Below are 21,481 nucleotides of genomic sequence, written 5' to 3' on the forward strand. Positions count from 1 at the left end.
CTGACTCCAGTGTCTTGCAGAGGTTCCTTCAAAGGTCCAAATGGGACAAATTGCATGCCCAACAGCAGTTGCTCATCTTTTCCATGATGCAACTACCCAGGAGAATCTATTCATAGCTTTGGACTCCTCCTTCCATTTCTTGACATGAGAAATGCTGGATGACCGTAATTTCGGTTACCCATTCATGACTTGCAGGCGAGAAACTTTGCAGCCCAGATCATCCCAAAAGGCAGTATTTATGTCCTACCTCTGCCAACACCATGCTGCCATTTAGCTTCAACATTCAACTTGGAAGATTTACTGCAAATGCTACGAGTATTTGTAGGCAAGGACACTGGAGGGTGTTTGCAGGTGGAATAAGAGCCTTGGAGAATGGTAGTGGATTATCCTCTTTCATCACCCAAGCTGCAGGATGGCTGAGGACACATGAAAGGTGTTGCTGCAACAGACACCATTCCTCCTCCAGACCATACTAATCTGGAACTGGGGGTTCACAGGTGGCTACCAGCAAACATGCTTTTAAAATTGAAATGTAAGCAAACAATTCACTCTGTTCTGTCACACTTATCTGTAAATGGGAGACCCATTCAACTCAAAATCATCCAGACTAGCTTGCAAGAACAGCTGTAATATTTCCGATCCTGAAGAAGCTGTGTTAGTTTAAATAAGCAGCTGAATTTGTTGCAAAATGTCTTCTCCCTTCCTGTCCTCTTTCTCACATCTCTTGTTTGTATTTAGGACTTCACAACAGCAGCAATCACCTCATGTGAATGTGGGATTACCAGACAGATACCATCTTAGAGCAAACCGGCTACATGCATAAAAAGCTTTAGGGTCACTGTCGTAATGGTGTATATAATGGGGAAAAAATACAACATCTGGTTTAAGAAAATCAACTTGCACAACGGAGTTCCTTCCCACTCCCACCCATCTTTCAAATGCGTTAGCCAACTTCAGACAAACTTGACAGAGGTCTCATGGATTGTATCATTGTGACAATTGGCAATCAGACACCTCCACGTTACTACTACTGCTAAAGAAGGGCCAGGGAAGTTCCGCCTTTTTCTCACACGCCATTTGCCATGGACCACCCGCAGCATAGGCTACCTTTTGCCTTGGTAGCAACTGAAAAGACAGAAAAGGACTACCTATGTTCAGAGGCATGGGATGTTGCTGGAGGAACACTGGGGACAGAGCGGGGAGATGAGCTGTACTGTGGCAGGGCCAGGGAATCCTGCAGGAATGGAGTCACAGCAGATGAGAAGAAAAGCAAGGTTAGTCGAAGGGGATTTTTACAAGAGATCAGACACATCCATAGGCCTGGCTGTATTATTCTGCAATTCAGTTTATTTTACCCTCTATATTTAACGGGAATGAAATTCTTGCCCACTGAAGTGAATGGCAAAATTCTCAGGAACTTCAGAGGAGCTGGAATTTCACCTCAAGATTTTCCAAGTATTTGTAACTTATACACACGTATCTCAAGGTAAATTTGACATTGGTGTATCTATGATAATCTAGATTGAAATGTTTAAAAACCAGGCAAACCACTGTAACTATGATCAGATTCCAAAGAGGAATAAATACATATAACATTAATTAATATGATGATTCACCACACAGGACCTTTTCTTTTGGACCAAAGTAATTTGCTGGATTTATAGACCTATTTGCAGTCCTATCACTAAAAGCCACAGACCTTGTAAGGTTTATTAGTCTTCATGTAAGAAATACATAAAGCAAGAGTAATGATGATAAATAAGGTAATGAGTGCTGGAGAAGCTAAAAAGAAAACATGATTGTATAAAACATTTCTATTTGGTACAAAAATACAAAGGGCAGTAAAATACTGAATTATAAAAATTTAATTTATATTTTGTTGTCACTTAAAGACTTCACTTGCAATTATTCAACCGGACAGATCCATTTGGGAAAGACAGACATTACAAGGAGAATCATTAGCATAATTTATATTATATGTACTATTATTTATTCCTGAGGATTTGTATTACTTAAGGAGGTTAAAACAGGCAGTGATTTCACCATATTTGATAAGGTTCAGCATGGTTCCCAATCACTTAAGTTTAGCTTTTATCAGGCAAAGAGCTAGAAGTATGCTTTCTTTTCATAGTTACTTTGGGATTTTAAAGAGAGTAAGATGACTAGGCTGACTGCTCTCCCTTCTAACAATCAAACAGGACTTGAATCCTTAAGGGAATAAGATGTTCATGAACTAGATGGCTTGGGAACTTTTCCTTGTGCTAACCAAGAGCTTTGAGGGAGAAAGCCTCATACACCCGTGAAGGAGAGCAAAGCAGGGCTTTGTTCCTTGAACAAAGCTCGCAGCAAGATACGCTAAAATTCTAATCTTGCACCACTTCATTATACAACCCTCTTGTACCTTCCACAGACTAATGCGCAGTAACGCTGAAAGGCTCAGGCTGGGGATGACAGAGGTAACTGTACCCACAGACCGGTTGACTCATCGCCTGTTCACTGAACAAGCGCAGTTGAAGTCTAAGCTTGAAAACAGCAAAGTCAACTCACACGCAGCCTTTATTCCCTCCCATTTCTTTTCCTCTTGATATTCAGTTCTGCAAAGCTATTCCCACTACTCACATGGGTTTCAGTGCTGCTGTAATTCCTTACAACCTAATCCTTCTCCTGTCATTTATTGATCTGGTTGCAGATGACAGCTTAATGACATAAGACTGCCCTAAAGTCAACAGTTGGGCTTACCTTAGAGCAAGAAGTGTTCTGATTTGTGAAGTCCAGCCCCTGAAATTCAAGCTTAATTACACTGCTCATCATCCCAACCCCTTTCAGAAAAGGTGAGGCATCACTGCAAACATCCCCCAACTTTGATCCATTGGCATCCTCTCCTTCCACCCAACTGTGCTTTTGGGGGAAGAACAGACTTTGGTCTATGACTAGGTCTGAACTGAACGGTAAACTTTAAAAAGTCAGACCCCATTTATCTCTAATGAGACAAGAGTAAAAGGCCCTCAGGGCAACCTATAGCATCAGTTGGCAGCTAGAAACAGCAGCTTCCTCCCTCTTCAAAGACAGAAAACACCTTCCTGTAACCTTTGCACATCATCAATCTGTAGCAAAAAATACTGTTTGCCCCCTTCATTTGAGGGCACACACCAAACACTAGATTTTAGATCCTGCACTGCCTTGAGATTGTGTTGTCTCACTGAATTCTCATTTTCTTTCTTCGTTATTACATAAGTTTATATCTCATATTAAAGAAATCACCTTAAAATTAATTATAGCTCTTGCAAAAGTAATTCTTAATCACAAGGAATTCCTACCAAACGTATTCTGTTTTCTTCTTTTCAATGAGCACAAGACATTCCTTCTGGATCAGCAAGTCATAGTCATAGAAAATAAAAGATTTAATAAGCCTAGACATCTAACTGTTCCCAGTATCTGCATATTGTACATGAAGAAGCAGAATCTAAAGCCATAAGGAGGAGTAAATTATAAGACTGAGAAAAGCTAATGGGACCCACAGAGTTAAAAGTTGACTTAAACCAGCCATAATTGAAATTACTTATGTGAAAAGGATCCAAGAAGTCTAGTTCTGTCTTTGCAATTCTAGCAATAGCAGAAGAGTTATAAAAGATTAAAAATAAGAAAAGCGCAAGTTGTTCAAATTACTGGAATGGTCTGAATGCTTGATGATGCTCATCAAACAAACGAGGGGAAAGCAACAACATGTAAATCATAGGACACACAGGGTGTGGAAACTGTTTTCCCCCAGCATAGCTCTGGCACCAAGAAAGCCACTGTAACTGTGGCTAAGCGAGACAAGGCTGGGATTTAAAACCTGCTGAGCAGTTATCAGCAAGGCAAGAAATCACTGTATTTAAGATACTGACAAAGTAATCCTAGCTGCTACCTGACACTTGTACCCTGTGAATTGCATCAACTTTCATTCCCCAGTTCAAATGCTCCATAAATATGCTAAATCAGCTTTCAAAAATTGGAAGGATAGATACACATGTGACTATTTAAGCACTATCAAACATGGCCCCACACCACAGAGTAACTAATATTTTCAGATGTAACAGGTTGCTCCCTGTTACCTTATTCCTGTAATATTATTTCCTAGCCTTTCTGAAGTCCTCTCTAGGAATCACGAGTACCTGAAGCAAAACATAGTGTGCCTCCTGCAGAATACAGTAAGCAAAACAAGGGAAGGCATGCTACATCAGTAATGAAGGCAGCCAACAAAGACATGGGAGAAATAAGATTCCCAAATGTTTATAAATCATCGTATTTCAAACCATTTCTGTTGGATGTGGAAATGCATAAATTGGGTTACTGACCAGAAAACATAGGGGGGGGGAGGTGCAACTGGTGGACAGACTAGACATTTAAGTTCTAATTACCAGTGTTATTAGAGACTTGATTACAATATTCCAGAGCTTCAATTCAATTGCATATTAATTTCAACACTGAAAACAGGCATTTTCATACCTCTAATGAGCAAGCTGACACTGTGTTACCCATAGATCAAACACACTAAGTGCTCTGCTGAACTAGTAGCCTGATGAGGCTTTCAGGGAGCTCCAAGCAGATGCTTTTACCTTTTCCAGGGTGCAAAGCCCAGCCTAGCAGTGCACTTCTGTCCCTCAACCCTCCAGTGACTCAGCTATACTGCATTTGCGATACTGAATTATTCATTAGAATGCTATCAGATGGGGGAACTGGGTCTGGGCTTCTTTTCTTCCCAATGAAGTTTCTCTCTACTGCAGAGAATTGAGCATCTCCAGCATCTCAGCCCACATGACCCAGGGCTGCCATGTTTCAGTGCAATTCATATTAAATTCACTTCTGATCCTGGCTTTCTTGTCACCATATTTGACTGCATAAGAAGAGTTCTTCAGAGACTGGAAGCAATAAAAAGCAATTCATTAAAAGTGCCCCTGCAGCACACAGCCCCTTCCCGAGTTGGGAGCTTACTGCCTGTGACACACCGCGAGGACATTTCAGCTGCACGCTCACTTTGCCTCAGACACAAATTTACTCTGGAAATAGGACCGAATATGAAAGCATCTCCACCCTGAATGCTCATTAGGCTGCCAGGTATGTCACAAGCATATTACAGGTCACAGACAGTCGGATCCAGTTCTGTGTGGGAAAGAGATGTTAGCTGTCACACCTGTGGCAGTATTCTTCTCTTCATTTTTGCCAAGCAGTCTGTCACAGCACACATAGGAAGTGGAGATAGTCTTGCAAAAAATGCACCACAAGCAGAGGCTATCAAGTAGCAGCTCCTTTATGTTCATGTATTTAGACAACAAAACATCAGCAAAATAGCATAAGAAAGCACAGGAACTTCTGAGAAGGATAACTGTAAAAGAAAAGCCAAATCTTTGCATTTGAGATGTTGAGCTCCTTACAGAAAATCATAATATCAATCTGATAATGCCAGCGTTCCTTTTTCATGTTTCAAAATGAGAGCACTGTGTTGATGCTGTCCTCTTCTACAGAAGCCACTGTTTCTACTCACTGCAACACCTCCACAAACTTCGCACAACAGAACAGTTGAGGCAGAACAGCTGTGTCTCTGCACAAACTTGTACATGTTGCAATCGTTGTTTGTTCCCACATACTATCCATGTACAAGGAGAGAATTTATTTGGCAAAAAAGATGGGGTTTTTTGCCATTTGTTTCTCTGTTGCATTCAGATGGTGATGTGGAACTGCCATGAAGTATACCAAACAGCTCTTCTGGAGACATCCTCTTTGCTTACAATGTTAAAAAAAAAAAAAAAAGCACTGCTCTGAAAGGTACAACAGAGACAGCAACGTAAGATTTTTAAAACTTGCACTTCTGCTATATGCTGAGTTCAGGCTGTCAAATCTTCCAGCCAGACAGATGGTGACAGTGAATTACAGATTCAGCTATGAAAATCCTGTGATTTTCAGTGGGAGTCATGTGCCTAAAGTAATTCAGCTTTGGAAACTAAGTGGTCTCCTACCACAGCCAATATTTGTTGTGTCACAGGTCCAGATGCACATAAACGTGTAAACCATGGCTCCTGTTCAGTTCTGTCTCTGAAGCTGCAACCACAACATCAGTAGCTTAAGCTTTTTGAAGACTTAACAGCCTGAATGACTACCCCATGCATTTGGTAGCAACTCTACTCCTCCACATTTATAGGACACTGAAGAAAACAGGACCTACTCCAAAATCCAGGCAAGCTCAGAACATACACCAAGTATCTTAAATTTATCTTTTTATTGCTTGGCCCTATAAATACAGCACCATTTTCAGGTGACAAAGCATGATGCAAGGCTGAAGCGGTTAATACAACGTAGCTCCGCTGGTCTATCACTGATGTTTTACCTTAGTTTCCCTACTCAGCAGCTGTCTCTTAACACCATACTAGCATCTTCCGTACTCCCATGAAAAAGTAAAGCTTCTCTCTACGGAAAGATCAGAAGTTTGCAGCTGTAACAAAGCATAATCCTTTATAAATGCCTTTTGCACTGGAAAGAGCCAGAGATATTAAATCTTGATCTAATACCATTTTTAAATCAGAGTCCCAAGTCCAACCACTTTAACCTTTTAAAGCTGTAGGTTTTGCCAATGTATAGGACCCCTTGTAAGTCAGGATCAGGGCTTACATTTTCCAGTAGGTCACATCAGCTGGTGTGTGAGGCAGCAGCAAAAGGTTTTTTTGAGTCTTGACTTAACGGTGCATAAAGAGCGACAAGTCAAAGGGATTCCACCTTAAAAAAGCCTACTAAATACCTTAACCTGAGAAGAGCTACACTCCACAGTGCCCTGCCTGCACAGATCCTTACAGATGGGGTCTGTGGTTTTGCTTAAAGGCACCAAGAGAGGAAGTATCTTCAAAACTTAGCATGAAAAACTGCAAGAGTATTATTGTGACATGCCAAGAAAACACAGAGTTGAATGCAATTCTCTGGGATCCAAGAGTCTGTGTAATTGATATAGCCCAGAATTCGATATGGCAGTTCTGCCCTGGCATAGACCCTATGAAGAGCTTAATTGCTGTTTCACCCATACATCCACAGTTTCAAAATTGGTGGGGTGGAAAAGAGAAGCAAACAGAAAGTTGCTTAGACCAGGGGGTCTATGAAGCAGATCATTTAAAAGGCCTTTTAAAATAAAATTTATGATGGTAGAGAAGTTTACCATCATCACCTACCAATACACCAATTTGTGAGATTTATTACTTCAAGCTGTTGTGACTAAGCTGCATCCAAAGGCCTTCTTATTTAGTCTTAAAATTGAACAGGACCTTTAATCTTGATCTTATCATTTTTTTCCACTTATCCTCTATTACGTAACTTCAACTTAAAATCAAATGTTGTTGCTGACACTTTTGAGCTCCAGTAAGCACAGAAAACACACCACAAGCAGGAGCGACTTTTAATCACACAGGACAGCCATCAAAACCTGAAAACCATTTGATAAATCGACACTTGTTTCTCACTGACATGAATCGTCATGCCATGGCATGCAAATGATGCGAACATGCTGCGTGAGCTCATCATCTCAGAAAACAAACATCACCATTGTCAGCATTCAGACAAACAGCCCTCCCCACTCAATCCGTTTTTTTTTGTTGTTGTTGTCATCAGTCCTACAGAAGATTACTGTGCTCAAAGCTGTGCAGATCTTATTTTCATGAATATAAACCAATGCTCTGAGATGTCATAGGACAACGATTCACCTCACATATCTCTGCCAGCACTCTTCAGTCAAAACCTGCAATTGCCAGGCAAATCCAGAGCACATATATAGTGTCTATGGAGGAACTACAATGAACTTGCTTCGCTCTATACCCAAGCTACAAAGAGACCCACTTCTACGGTTACTTAACTTCCGCGTGGCCCATGGAGAAATCATCACCAGACCATTTGGCACAGCCTGGGCACAAGGCACGAGCCAAGAGTGCAGCTCCAGTTCTAGCCCTTCATGGTCCTAAAGAGCTCTGAACCTCTCCCCTTCATCCACCTTTTCAGTCTACCTCTGGGGACGTAAATGAGAGCACACAGTTTGGTGGGTCGCAGGGATGCTTGAAGTTGGATTTGGCTTCTATAAATATCAGTCTCTAGCTTCTTCCCCTTTTAATGATACGACTTTGGTATTTTGACACCATCTTTCAAGAAAGAATGGCCAAAACTACAAAGTAAAATAAAAACCTGTCTAGTTGTAATTCAAAGAGTAGGGGTAGTTGTTTGGTGTCTTGCTGCACAGGACAGACTCAAAAATTAGATACAAGAGGAGCTGGAACTGCAAAGCAGTCAGCTAAAATCAAACAGGAGGAGAGCTGCACAGATACCAAAGACTTATCAAACTATGAAGTTCCACAAAGCATCTGAAGTACTTCAAAGTGACAGGAAAGGTTCATTTCTCAGAGGCTGAGTAAAATGCAAACAATTGAGGGGGAGTTATAAAATACTGTGCGTGCTATAAGGCACACTCCCCATCTTAGTTGCTACGGCAAGCGATTCACTAATGCTGATTTTCTAATAACTACCACTTATGAAATCCCCTCACAAATAAAAATTATTTATGATGCTTTTAGGAGGCTTAAATAAAGCTCTGACAGCAAATGCAAGGGTTTATTTCACTGTCTCCTCTCCATGAGAGGTTCAAACACTTTTAACTGATTAATAAGTTAAACAGAGATTGATCAGGGGTCTGTGAACGAATTTAAGCAACCAGGCTTCCTCTGAGGTTCACCTTCCTTGTTGGGAAGGACAAGAGGTTAAACAACCCATACTTTTATTAGGCTGAACAAAGCCACAATATTGTTTGATGTGAAACAGGAATGCATTTATAGTCATTTAAACAACGATTAGGATGCAGGTTTCCTCCAAAAGTCTTAAGTCCAAAAGCCAAGTATGCTGGCTGAAGACTACTAAACCACTAACCTGACAGAAAAAGAACAATATTTTCCCATCTTCTCCTTAGTGGTTGTCATGATGGAACTTGGAGGGGTGGGGGGGAAAGAGAGAAGATAATTCTGCCCGTTTCCTGTATCTCCAACAAAAACGTGGGAAAATCTTCTGGGATCCTCTTCTCAAGGGAGTTGACAACTATGGCTCTTTATGTCACCACATTTAAACCCAGAGAACTCCGGTATACCTGGTTAAAAACACTCTTGCGTGCACCATGCGCATATATCTGTGATTCAGCAACAGTGTAAATTATTTACATATGTCAGGAAGTTAATCCCAATTTTTTCTTCCTCCATTTATCCTCCTGGTTTTGATCCTCTGCAGCCATCTCCTTAATTCCCAATAAAACCATAATTTCTCTTGCTTCTGTTTCCTCCACTTAAGATGCAAACTATCATGAAATGCTGAGAAGTTTCTCAAATCTCTAATGGGAAAATACCTGTGCAGCAGCACTAGGCTACCCGATTATGAGTTTTTAAGAAAGAGTACTTCTATAGGAGGGCATATTGTCTTAAATGTAGATTATGAGAATACAGTTATTTCTTCACTGTTTATCACTACTGTATCCCAGCTCCGGGAGGCTGCATGTATTCTGCTACTGAGTACCCACTAGGTGTTCATTCCTGATATTCTGGAATCTTAGGAAGGGTTCTTCAAGAAACACCAGAGTGACTATCTTCCTCCTCCTTGTTTCCTCCCTTTCTACAGATGTAAACTTTCAATTTATAAAGTATCATCATTGAAAAGCAAAACGAAAATCGGCATGGATGTCCTGCCTTTCCCCCTAAATGCAGGCTGACCAACATAAAAGCTTCCCAAAAAGGCATGCAAACTCTCTGATCTCCTCAAGTCTGTGATAGTGAAGCTCACTTATACTGATGCTGATGTTCACAGAGTTAACCACGGTATTTCTCTACAGGCCAGTTATGCATAACTTCTTGTGGTGGGCAGAGCTGGAGACTCCTTAGCCTTGATTTGTAGTTCTTCAGATGTGTCAGGTACTCCAGAGCACCAAATCCCATGTTACCTTAAATTTCCCAGGTTAAAATATATCATTACTCACCTTTTTCCCCTCTGTACTATCACCACTGACATAGGACAGTTTTCGACGGACATAGAAGAGCATATCGTCTTGCCGGGGAGCCCACTTCTCCATAAAATATGTTGAAAACATCCAAGTCCAGAACACAATACGGTCATCTTTGAAACACCCTAAGAGGCATAAAAGGAAGGAGAAATAAGAGTTGTGGAATTAGTATGTCACATTTGATTGTGCTTAACATGACACCTGAAGTCTTTCCTACACATGGTGCAGTTGAGCCCAACTGTAGCAGAAATACTCTTGTACAGCTCAGAGTAAGTTTTTCCACAGGGCACAGGATAGCCACCATTCAGCATGAACCCACACTCCGTCTTTGGCCTTCGTCAACCAAAACTACTTTCTGGCAACCAATCTGCCCCTGTGCACAACACGCACAGATCAGGGCCCATGAGTATACCCTGGCTATGCCTGTGCCATGGAGAAGGACAGGACCGGCGCACTGAGCAACAATACATCAAAGAAGCACTCAAGCAGTAATTTCAAAGGCATGTAGTGCCAGTATATGCTCCAGTTAATGACGTGAAGCCATCAGCTGCCAACAGGTTTATTATATGCTCTCAGGGAGCATAGCTAATCTTTCAGAAACTAGCAGCTGATACCTTCCTTAAATCAAGACACAGGAACAAGAACACACCCGTGCAGGGGTGACTCATCCACCCTCTCTCTGACAAGGAACAAAACCGAGCTCTTCCTCAAGGAAATGAGGAGCTTTGAAGTCCTGAATGCCAATTAAACAAGAAAAAGCAGAGGGAAAAGGGGGAAAATGGGAAGAGGAGACAAATTACATCAGCATCAGCAATAGCGTGGCAGTTGGCCTCTCACCAGGAAAAGGAGGCACAGTAGAGGTGACATAACATTTTGTGAAACTCTTCGAAGCATTTCACTATAATGAAACAGCAAAAGGTGCTGCACCTGTTCTGTGCCGTAATGCTTGCACATTGTTAAAGACCAAAATTTATACAGACAAGGAGAGAAGCCACTACTGTGCCTGGTGACAAGGGAGCTGAATTTCTCCACTGCTCCTCAGTCCTACTGGAGGCTCCTTAATGCAGTAATTGCATCGCCTTCCCAAACCCCTACTGAGAGATAACTGTGGCTGTTAGCCACAGTCTAGCTGTTTTAAAACCTGTGAAGAGAGAAACGCTAAAAAAAAAAAAATCATATTGCTGAGAAACAGCAAAAGCCTGAAATGGACGATGGATGGTAGTGTTATGTACAAGTCGGTGAGACAGGTGGGGGTGCGTGTATGTACACACGTGCAGCTGACAACCTGTCCTCCAGAACATCTATCCTTTACAGTGACTTATTTCCCAAAAAGCTATACATTGGCTGCCAGATTGGTACACGTGTCACTCCCCAGCCCTTGGCTACCATTCAGGTTTGTGTGTTTCCCTCCCAGCGGTACACTGCACGTATGAAATAGTTCTGCAGAGAGGAGAATCTTGCATGAGGCAGAAGTGACATTTATTTACAGCGATACTTGGATTAAGCTTTAGAAGATTTCCCAGTCAATTGCCAAGAAAGCTGACACATACCATAACAACAAACACAATTTTTCTCAGACATTGGTGGTTAACTTCAGGCCTTCATAAAGCAATCAATCAATCTTTTAATCCACAAGTGTAACTCAGCACATTTTCCTACTTCATTGTGTGCGCAATATTTGCAAGATAAATCTTTCTTCCAATCTTTAATTACTGTGGTGGGCAGATTAGACTTTCAAATATTTTAGCAGACAAATGGGTGATTGAAATCGAAATCTTAGGTCTCTCCAACTAAACCCAAAAGTAATATTGAAAACAAAATGAAATTCCACTGATGGACCATACACAGAATACGTTAATCAACATCATGTAGGATGGTATTTGAAAATATGTATATAGTTGATTATATTAAAAAAAAAAAAATGAAAAGGCTGAGACAAAACAGAAAAAGGCAAAGGTAGTTAGTTCCCAGTGCAGGTTAATTCCAGGCCATGCTGCAACTGCTTTATTTGCATGGCTGCAGTGAAGTAATTTCAATTACTTAAGGTGGCATAGAACATAATATGCAATTGTGAATAAAATCTGCAATGCACTTAAGCACTATCCAGTTTTTCCAGCAGAGAAAGGGAATCAAGCACTGGAGAGATCAGATATGGGATGCTGGGCATCTGCATCATCTGAACCCCCCCATGGGCACAGATGAACAGGACTGTATGGCAAACAGCTATATCTGAGAGCCAGCCACATAACGGTGGATTCAAATGTGTTCAGACTCCCAAAACCATACTCAGAAAGGACAGGATTATCATCAGTCAGTATATTCACAGATAAACACCGAGAACAGAAAAAGAACTATTCAGGTTTAAGGATATATCGCTGACACAAGGACAAGTGGCTCTAAACTACCCGCCAACATATATGTAGGCTGGAAATTCAAAGCCAATTCCTAAGCATTCAAGCCATGAAGTTCAGGAGCAGCCCTCTCAATTGGAACAGTGAAGGCAAAAATCCCTACAGTTGTAAAGATTCAGCTCAACTTGGTTAAGAAGGTTCATGTGGTATCAGTGACAGCCAAGGACACCATGACCCAGTCCTGCCTCTATATTTAGCAAAGTGTAGAAAACAGGGCATGCATTCATTGCAATTCATTAATAGTCTCAAAGAAACTTATTAAATCTCATGGGCTTTGAGTACCTGAATTCCCAGCCTTAATTAAATGGGGAGGGGGGAGGAAAGGGGGAAAGAGGATTGGCCTGAGTTCATCTGGAGTTCTAGGAAAACCAAAGGAAAAAGAAAAAAAGAATCCACGTTCTGTGAGATTCATCTCTGAAAAGAGTTCTAGTGTTCAGAAGTACACCACTTGGGGTTTGCTTCATAAATGAGTAAACCAAATAACCCTAGCCAAGGCACTCCTAAATTTATATATGAATGTTTTTCTATCAGAGGGAAGTATTTTTCCCTTATAAAGCAAAAATAATCAAGTTATCTAAACCCAGCATTGTAAACAAGGGTTAAACTACTTTTAGATTCTGGCAGTACCTGCAAAAATGTGAGAAGCTGTCATATGAGCTGCTTACACCATCAGATACATTTTATGCAATAAAGCACAGGAGTTCACATGCTCTTCTGAACTATTTATGGGCAGTTAGAGCATTAATACATGCAGGAGGACAGCAGAACAGGGTGAGGTACCAGGACTTTGTGTGTGCTTGTACCCTTGCTGGGGAATGCAGGACAAACTGATTCAATGTATTCAACGTTAGTCTAAACAGAAAACCCAGGGACAGAAGTGCTGCAGCAGTGAAGCTACTTCAGCACTGCAGCATAATGCAGGGGAAAAAAAAAAAACAACTGAAAACCATTATAGCAATGTTGGATGGCCGTCAATTCAAAACCTCACCTGCAACAGATTAGATGTAAAAATCATTCTCCAAGCTGCAGGGATACTTGCAGACATTGCTGTAATTAAAACCACCCTGAGGATGTTCTAACTGTTCTGACTGCAGTAGCTAAAGGACTTTTCTTGAAGCCAAAAAGAGCCAAATCACTGCAGCACAGCTGCTTTTATTAAATTTTTGTAGAAGCAGGAAGGATGGGGAACAGCACACAAGAAGAATTAGCCTTTAAAATCGACTATTAAATAGCATTAACTTGGAAAGGAGACAAGAAAATTTGTAATTGTAATCCAGAGCTCTTAAAACTTGAGGAGGGAAAAAAAATCTATTCCCATTTCAAGCCAGAAACTGTCAGATCCAGTATGTCCACACAAGCTTGCCTTCAACTATTAGATCCCCAAAAGCATGGTGTACCCTTACAGTTATTTTGTTGGTTTACAGCATCTCACTGGAAGCCTTCCAGCTTTGCTGAGAAGAAACTTGGAAACTGCTTTTAAAATTGTTTTGGGTAATGGTTTTGAAACTGTTAGGCTAACAGCCCAGAAGACAAAGTTGTTCTTTTCAATAGACAGAACAAATCACAAAGCCTTAATTTCTCAGACTTTGCCTCAGCACCCTGTTGAGGGGCCTCAGCTGCACTCAAGATGGTAGGGCTCAGAGAGGAGTTCTGCCCCATTACATGCCATCCACCAAAGAAGTGGACAGACTGAGCTCGCAGTTGGATTGCTGATGACCTTAACCCTCTGCTATTATACTTGATACTGCGTCTATCCACCTGGCAAAGACTGAGATCAAAAACAGAAGCCGATCTTTCATAGCCCAGACAGTCATGAGTTGGCAGCAGCTTTCTATCACGTTGGACCATTGCTGTTTGCACAACACTCCGATGTGCAAGCAACACATATACACTACTGTTAAGTTGGAAGGCCCTTAAATAAAACACCTGGCACGTAAAAGCCCTTGAAGCTTTGGCTTCAGTATTTGGGGAGACCTTTTAAAATGCTAACAGTTTCATTTTTGCCAGAGGAGAATTTAAGCCTTCTGCAACACCAGAATTAGATGATATTTGCAAAGGAATCAAATTCCATCTATAGTTGAGAGCAAGTAGCAAGACAGCTTCCTGAAAACACTCCTCCCCTACCAAATTTTGCTTCTAAATGAATAAAATGGAATTAAGAGTTCAGACTATAAATCTTAATACACTAAAAGTTGATTATATAATTATGAGACCTTTGTCATGAATAAATCCTAATTACAACAATTTACTGTAATGATTCATTTACATGGATTTTATCCTCATTAGAAGCAAGATTTATGCCAGCTGCTATGTAATAGATGTCTTTCTTTTTACCTATTAGATTTTTATATTGAGCATTCATTTCAAGGAACTGACTCCAGATCCACATAAGAAGTTGTGATTTTTTTTTTTTAATTAATGCTTTCCAAAAAATCAGTGGATAAAGAGAAATGTCAGCATATTATTTTGCTTCAGAGGAACAGAAGAAAAGATTTCCCATTTGGTGGATAATAATTTTTTCAGCATGTACCACTCAGAGCTTAGAGGAACAATAATTTCAGCTAGACAGGGTTTCTTCCTATGCTTTTATTCCTCTAGCCTGCCATGAACTACCCTTAACTGTGAAACATCATAAAACTCATTTCATCCAATTCTGCCACAGTGCTATCATCTGTAAAATGAGCATCCTTAGATGTTTGGGGGTTAATTAAATGCTTATGAAGATCCTCACAGCCCCAGCATGGTAAGCAAACTAGAGTTCTGAGTGATTCACACTATATTTAATTTTTGTTTTGAGTTTAGCCAAGTATTCTGCAAAGACAATATGAGAAGTGCTTCACAAAGATTAAAGCCACCTTTGATATTATAGAGCTATAATTATGACTGCATAAAATCAGAATGGACATTCTCTGCCCAGCGATAGTTGCCAGCTAGCCAGATCATTAGGAATCTGAAGTTCAGTCTTCTTCCCATGCCTATGTAAAAGGACACCATTTAATCCCTTCAGTTTGACCTTATACAACCACAGGACTTCACCAAATTTTCAGAAGTTCACTGGCAACCAACAATTTGAGAGCAGGCAACACAGATGGAATGCATTACCAAACGAGAGGCCCTCAGAGCACACCCTTGCAGCACATTCCTCTCTCGTGGGCCTGGGGCTGGGAATACTGAGGCTGGGAAAGGAGCACCTCCACTGATGCCAGCTGTAATGACATAGCACAGTGAGAAGTGTGCTTTTGCAAGCACGCAAGTCCTAAATCTGTCAGAAAAGATGACATATACTTTCAACATAAGTTTTCCTGGCAGAACTCAAGCTAGAAAAGGAAGGCATCATGGAAACAGCAGTGACACGGACAACGCAGATGCCACAGATTAAACGTCCTACTCTGCCACAGATACAACCCTCCTCTTTTCCTCACCCTAAAATTGAGATAACTCTTCCCCTACCACATCATGTGTTGCACACACACAGCCATTAACATAATAGGAAGAGGATAAGCAGAATATAATTAAAGATGAGAAAAATAATTTTGTAACAAATACAGCACACACTTCTTTACTAATAGACAGTAATTTACAAGGAGGATGGATGGAAGCTCATTTGAAGTTGAATGAAGAACAGTCTAAACCAAATGTTGCTGCTCTCCCCTTTCTTTCCATGGGCATTTTAAGAATATATCCTCTATCATGCTTTCAAACTTGCACACATATATTAGACTCTTTTACAGCAATATAACTGATTTAAACCTTGGCTTCATAGCATATCTGTGAAGGAGTTGACAAAATTTGAGCTTCAAGCATTGAGTCATCAATGTTAAAAGGCTGAGAAAAACATTAGGCCAATTACTCTTACAGCTGCTGTGCTGTATTTAGTCATTTGCCAATAGATGATATCACCTCTCTCATATTTATCACCTTCTCTAAGCACAACTAAATTGTAGGCATCATTACGAACTCCAGAATCAATATGCAGCTTCAGTACACACCTTAAATTTAAAGCCTGTTCACACCAGATAATTGACTCAAAGGCCTAAAATAACATGAGCCAAAAGCTGCCGTTTGGATCAAAGACAAATGCAGTCCTCTGTGTGGAGAGGGAAAGATAAGCACATTTCTATGTTCAGGAATAGACTATAAAGTCTTCCATGAAGGCCTATGAACAATTCCATGAAATAATAGGTCCAAAACACTTGAGATTCACAGAAACTGAGCTCATTTTCAACTGATAACTTCCATTTCCTAAAACACAGAAATGACTCAGAGCTGACTAAACGGAAGTTGTGCTTAAGCCTTACACTGAACTAAACAATAGCGGATAAAATGTAATTCTGTTCTGAAGATCACAGTTTACCCTATCCAGTAATAGTTTCCCTCCTATACCACAGAGCTTTAACTTTGAAACTCTATAAAAGTCAAGCCACGGTTGTAGCAATGCAACTTCATGATCCATACTTGCAAAGCACCCGTAAATCACATCACATACCTATCTTCTACTTGCAAAGTGATGGAATTTTATCACTCTGGAAAAAGGGAAGGAAAACGCCACAATGTAAAAAACTTTTGATTCAGAGGACTGAAGTATAACCTTCAAGTATATTTGACATTCACTAGTGATGGCTCTCCGCTGCCCCATGCCCCTCCTGACCTCTCAGACTCTCCCCTAATACAATGCATTTTCATTCATATGATTAGATACAGACTTTGCCTAGATTCTGAAGTTTTCTCTTTTATGCACAGAGGCTGTACAATCAGGGTCAAGACTGATGCATCAAGGGACATCCATCGCAGAGATGGCTTTTAGGAGGTATACGTTCCCTGCACCATAACTATACCCTTGCCTAGCCACTTGCTCTTTCATTGGATGGGATAGATTTGTACCATAAATGTTAAGACAGAAGGCTTTGGTTTCAATATAGGAACAATTTCCAAACATCTAAACAGCAGACACTTCACAGACAGTTTATCTTTGTTACCACAATTTACTACCTTCTTCAACATAGCATGCATGTCAACTACAACCAGTTTCCTGTCTCCCTGGAAAATATGAAATAGTTCATTTATATTGCAGCATCAATTTGGGTATCATAAACAAGCTCTTCCTTTCTTCTTAGGAGAGAAAATAATTCATGCAAATTAAACTTTCCCAATATCTCCTAAGGTTGTTTGGAGTGCATATTCTTCCCAACTAAGAATCATCCACAAATAATTTTGATGCCACAAAATGTACCTCATCAAAATATCCAATAGAATGGAGATCAACAAGAATCAGACAACGAAATTTACATCCATCATTTAGGTAAAAGTTCCTTCTTTTGTGAAGGGTCTGCAGAAAATAGTACAAGGTGTATTAACACAGAAGACGTTTCTAATATTGACTGTGTTTGCTTGCATTCCAACAGCATGAAAGCCAGGAATAACAATTTCCAGAGAAATAATCTGTTCCAAGATTGACACAGATTTCAGCCTAAAATTTAGAGCAACACACCCCATAAGACATTAAAAAAAAAAAAAGTTTTGTTCCTTTTCCTAACGTTTTTTTGTTTTAGGAAAACACCAATGCCATGTTTCTGGAAAGGGCCTAGAGAAACCTGCTTTTTAATAGCTACAAATTGAAGGCCAAATCCTGAATTCACTGAACTTGACCATTAAGCTTGTAAGGGTGAAAACTTAATAATAATGTTGGTTATCCATTGCCTTGGCTCTTACCCATATCAGTAAGACAGGGAGGAAAATTCTGCCTGTTGAGGGATCAGTTCTCAGTGCTCCTGTGCTACCAATTACCCCCAATTGTAAAAAAGAACAATTAACATTATATGCATCAACAATAAGCAGATGTTCTACACCTTTTGGCACAGAAAGCTTATTGAAATTAGGCTTCAAAGTGGTACTTTCTGAGCTTCAGGTCAAATATTACAATGATGAACTTAGCAGCACAGACAGCATATAAATACTGTTACATGATGAAGAGTGATTATTTCATGGATAAGGACCTACAGGTCCCATTAAATCACTTGAAGAGACAGTGACCAACTTCTCTTACATGACAAAAAATTCTGAAGAAATTCAAATGTTTCAAGACCAATATCATGTAATAATGCACTGCTTTCAGTGAAATCAAAGATGCTACTTTTTTCAAACTAGCATTAAGAAGTGTTTGCCAACAGGTAGGTATGGGATAACCCACCGCACGCCCAAGTCTCACCCTAATGCGTAGCAGCTGGAGCTTGTGCTGCATCTTGAAACATGAAGATTTTTGTCCTTTCTAGAACCTTGGAATGACCCTAATTCACCTCAATAACTTGGGAAAAACATCTTATGAATATAGGAATTCCTCTCTGAAATCAGCAGGCTAATTTTGATAGAAAAGAGCTGTGTAGTTTTGTTTTTCTTTGGGGGGGAGGTGTTGTGGGGTTTTTTTAAATAGTTCATAACATATAGAGCTAATTTTGATGAGGGGAATAATAGAAAAAGTGGTACTGCTCATTTCAAAACTTTCACTTTACCCCTTCTGGAAAAAACACATTGCAAAACAGCCAGCTAGAACATTCCTAGAAGAAGATAAAATTCCTCTTGCAGCTTACAAGAAACAAGTGTATTGTCATAGGGATGGATTAGCAATATTAGCTCCTGTTTACTAATAACAGGTGGTAAATGTGTAATTTCCAGGGCAATGACCATGAACACACACAACTAATTTTAGAGTACAGCCAAAGTATTCTCCAGGTGGTTTTGCTACAGATAGCCATTTTCATATTGACACAAGCACGTACAAGCTGAGCACATACTAGGCTTCTCAAAGACAACAAAACACACTTATCATGGGAAATGGTAATATTTTAAAAACACACCTAACTTAGAAATCCAGATCCCATTTCCAAGCAACTGCAAGTACTTGAAGTGTAGGTTTCATGGAAACTCAAAGGACTTGGGTTTCTAAGTGCCATTTTATTACGTGACATTATTATTGTTATTAATATTATACACATTTCCCTCTGCTCTATCCCTTGGCTTTATTTCAAAATTCCCATTGTATGTCTTCTTTTCCCTGGGAAGATACACAACAAATAGAAAAAAATCAGGATACCAAAACAGCTAACTAAGAGAGAGTAGATAAATGCATATAATCTTTTAAAACCTGAACACATTCATGCATGGAATCTGGAAATTAATACTTTCTCCCCTTCCAAAGCCCCGAATTTCTCCATTAAATATGATTTATTTTAAGCTTTTTTCTATAAAAAGAAATTAACAACTTTTTCTTTTTTTAAATGTAAACAAAAGCATCTGGGATGAAAATGAAGGATTAAATCAAAAGAAGGGAAAGGTTACTGGAAATGCTAACAGATCTACTGAGCCAAGACAAAGCCTACCACAAGCGATGCCAGATTTTGCAAGCTGCCATCATTACCAGAATTGGCGTAAATTCTAGCCCTATTCTAGTAGCTACATACTTAAAATATGTCACTTAAGAACAGAAGGTAATAACAGACAACTATTATCACTATAGCAAAAAAATGACCTTTTGAATGTATTATGTTTAATACGCTTCCTCTGGCTACGAAACAGGAATTTCAAATGGACTGTGATTTGTTGCAACTGCATGTGGAGACTGGGAGTGACGACTGAACAGTAAATACCTACATCACAAGATCAAACTAGAGTTGAGAAGTCTTGAATGTTTTATAAAATGTAATGCAAGAGACATGCATGAAATAGCTCTTTCAGCAAACAGGCATATTTCTTTAAAAAAAACCACTCACAGGTAGCAAGCAGTAAAAAAAAAAAAGCTAGATATAAACATCCTGGTAGAATAGGATTGTGTCTTATAAATCCTTACATCCATATATTTCAGGAGAAAAAAAGGCTAGTTTTAAAGCAAACAGTTAACTGAAGGTAGCAGTTATAATTTTGCTCTCCAATGCTAACAAAAGACCCCACCAATCTACTTCCAGTTGCTAACTTTCAAATCTTACTTTCTCATTAAAACCAACCATGCAGAAGGAAAGAAACAAGAGCACTTCAAAGCAATGGGTAGCACAAAGGAGGGCTGCCATCACAGCCAGGACTGCATCGCTCACCAATGCTTTGCTTTGGCTTCTGCTGCAGGCTATTTTGGCTATCCTGGGAAGCTGCCCAGTTTCCTCTCAGGAAAATGGGGCAAGGGATGCTTTCTCTTGTGGTCAGCTTTGCTTCTTTAAGTTGAAAAAACACATACAGCTGTTTTTTTAATTTTGTTTTTCCTTTTCAAGTCTTTGTACTTCTTGAGCGGTCTCTGAATTCTCCACTAGTATACTAATACACACAATGAAAGCTTTGCTGACTAAAAAAACGAAGATGAAACTGAAACATGCCCCATCCCTACTTTAGTCCCATTCTGTAAGCTTTAAAATACTATTTCAAGACCTCATCCAGCTCTTTCTACTCAACACTTGCATAGATGTCAGTAACTGCACAACATGCCAAGTTAAGGCGTGTGTACATGGGGATGCTTGCATGGTCTGCCACTGGCTGGTTAGGACGTGCTAATACTGTTTCCCATTCACAGCATAACAGTGATACCAGAATTACATGCTAGCTCTTCACAGTCCAAGTATCTTAAAATTCCTCACACTCAGGCAGCAAAGGATACAAAAGGATATCCTTCCTGCCTTTTTTTCCTTCTTTTTCCCTTTTTCTTTTTAGCCTTCTAGCTGTGAGACTGGGCCAGAACCAAATTTCCTTTCCAAAGTTAGTATGCATAACTACTCTTATATCTAAACCCTACTGAGATTTTATTGAACGCTGCTTGAATGTTACCTGGGCCCACTTCAAGAAAAGACGAAGCAGAGTATGAATAAAATAAAAACTGTGGTGACATCAACAAGCAGGGAACTGACAGTGGAGAGCCCTCAACACAAGCCTGTTTACCAAGTAGCCAAAGTAGACGACACAGTGCACAGCAACGTCTATTTTGTTGAGAAGTTGCCCTAGAGCCAGCGTAACTTACCCTCAGTGAAAGAAGCAAGATAGGGTACAACAGAAACAA

At 40.0% G+C, this 21,481-nt stretch overlaps 1 protein-coding gene across 2 annotated transcripts in view; it reads right to left on the reverse strand.

Moving 5' to 3' along the window:
* The window catches only part of KIAA0930 (KIAA0930 ortholog), a 79,874-nt gene that overhangs the window by 32,131 nt on the left and 26,262 nt on the right, over positions 1-21,481 (reverse strand). For both annotated transcript variants that reach the window (XM_075507461.1, XM_075507452.1), the window contains exon 2: positions 10,019-10,167. In XM_075507461.1, coding sequence (XP_075363576.1) covers positions 10,019-10,167 — 149 coding nt within the window. The remainder of the gene's footprint in view (positions 1-10,018; positions 10,168-21,481) is intronic.

Source organism: Mycteria americana, chromosome 1 (genome assembly GCF_035582795.1).
Source record: "Mycteria americana isolate JAX WOST 10 ecotype Jacksonville Zoo and Gardens chromosome 1, USCA_MyAme_1.0, whole genome shotgun sequence".
Taxonomy (NCBI): domain Eukaryota; kingdom Metazoa; phylum Chordata; class Aves; order Ciconiiformes; family Ciconiidae; genus Mycteria; species Mycteria americana.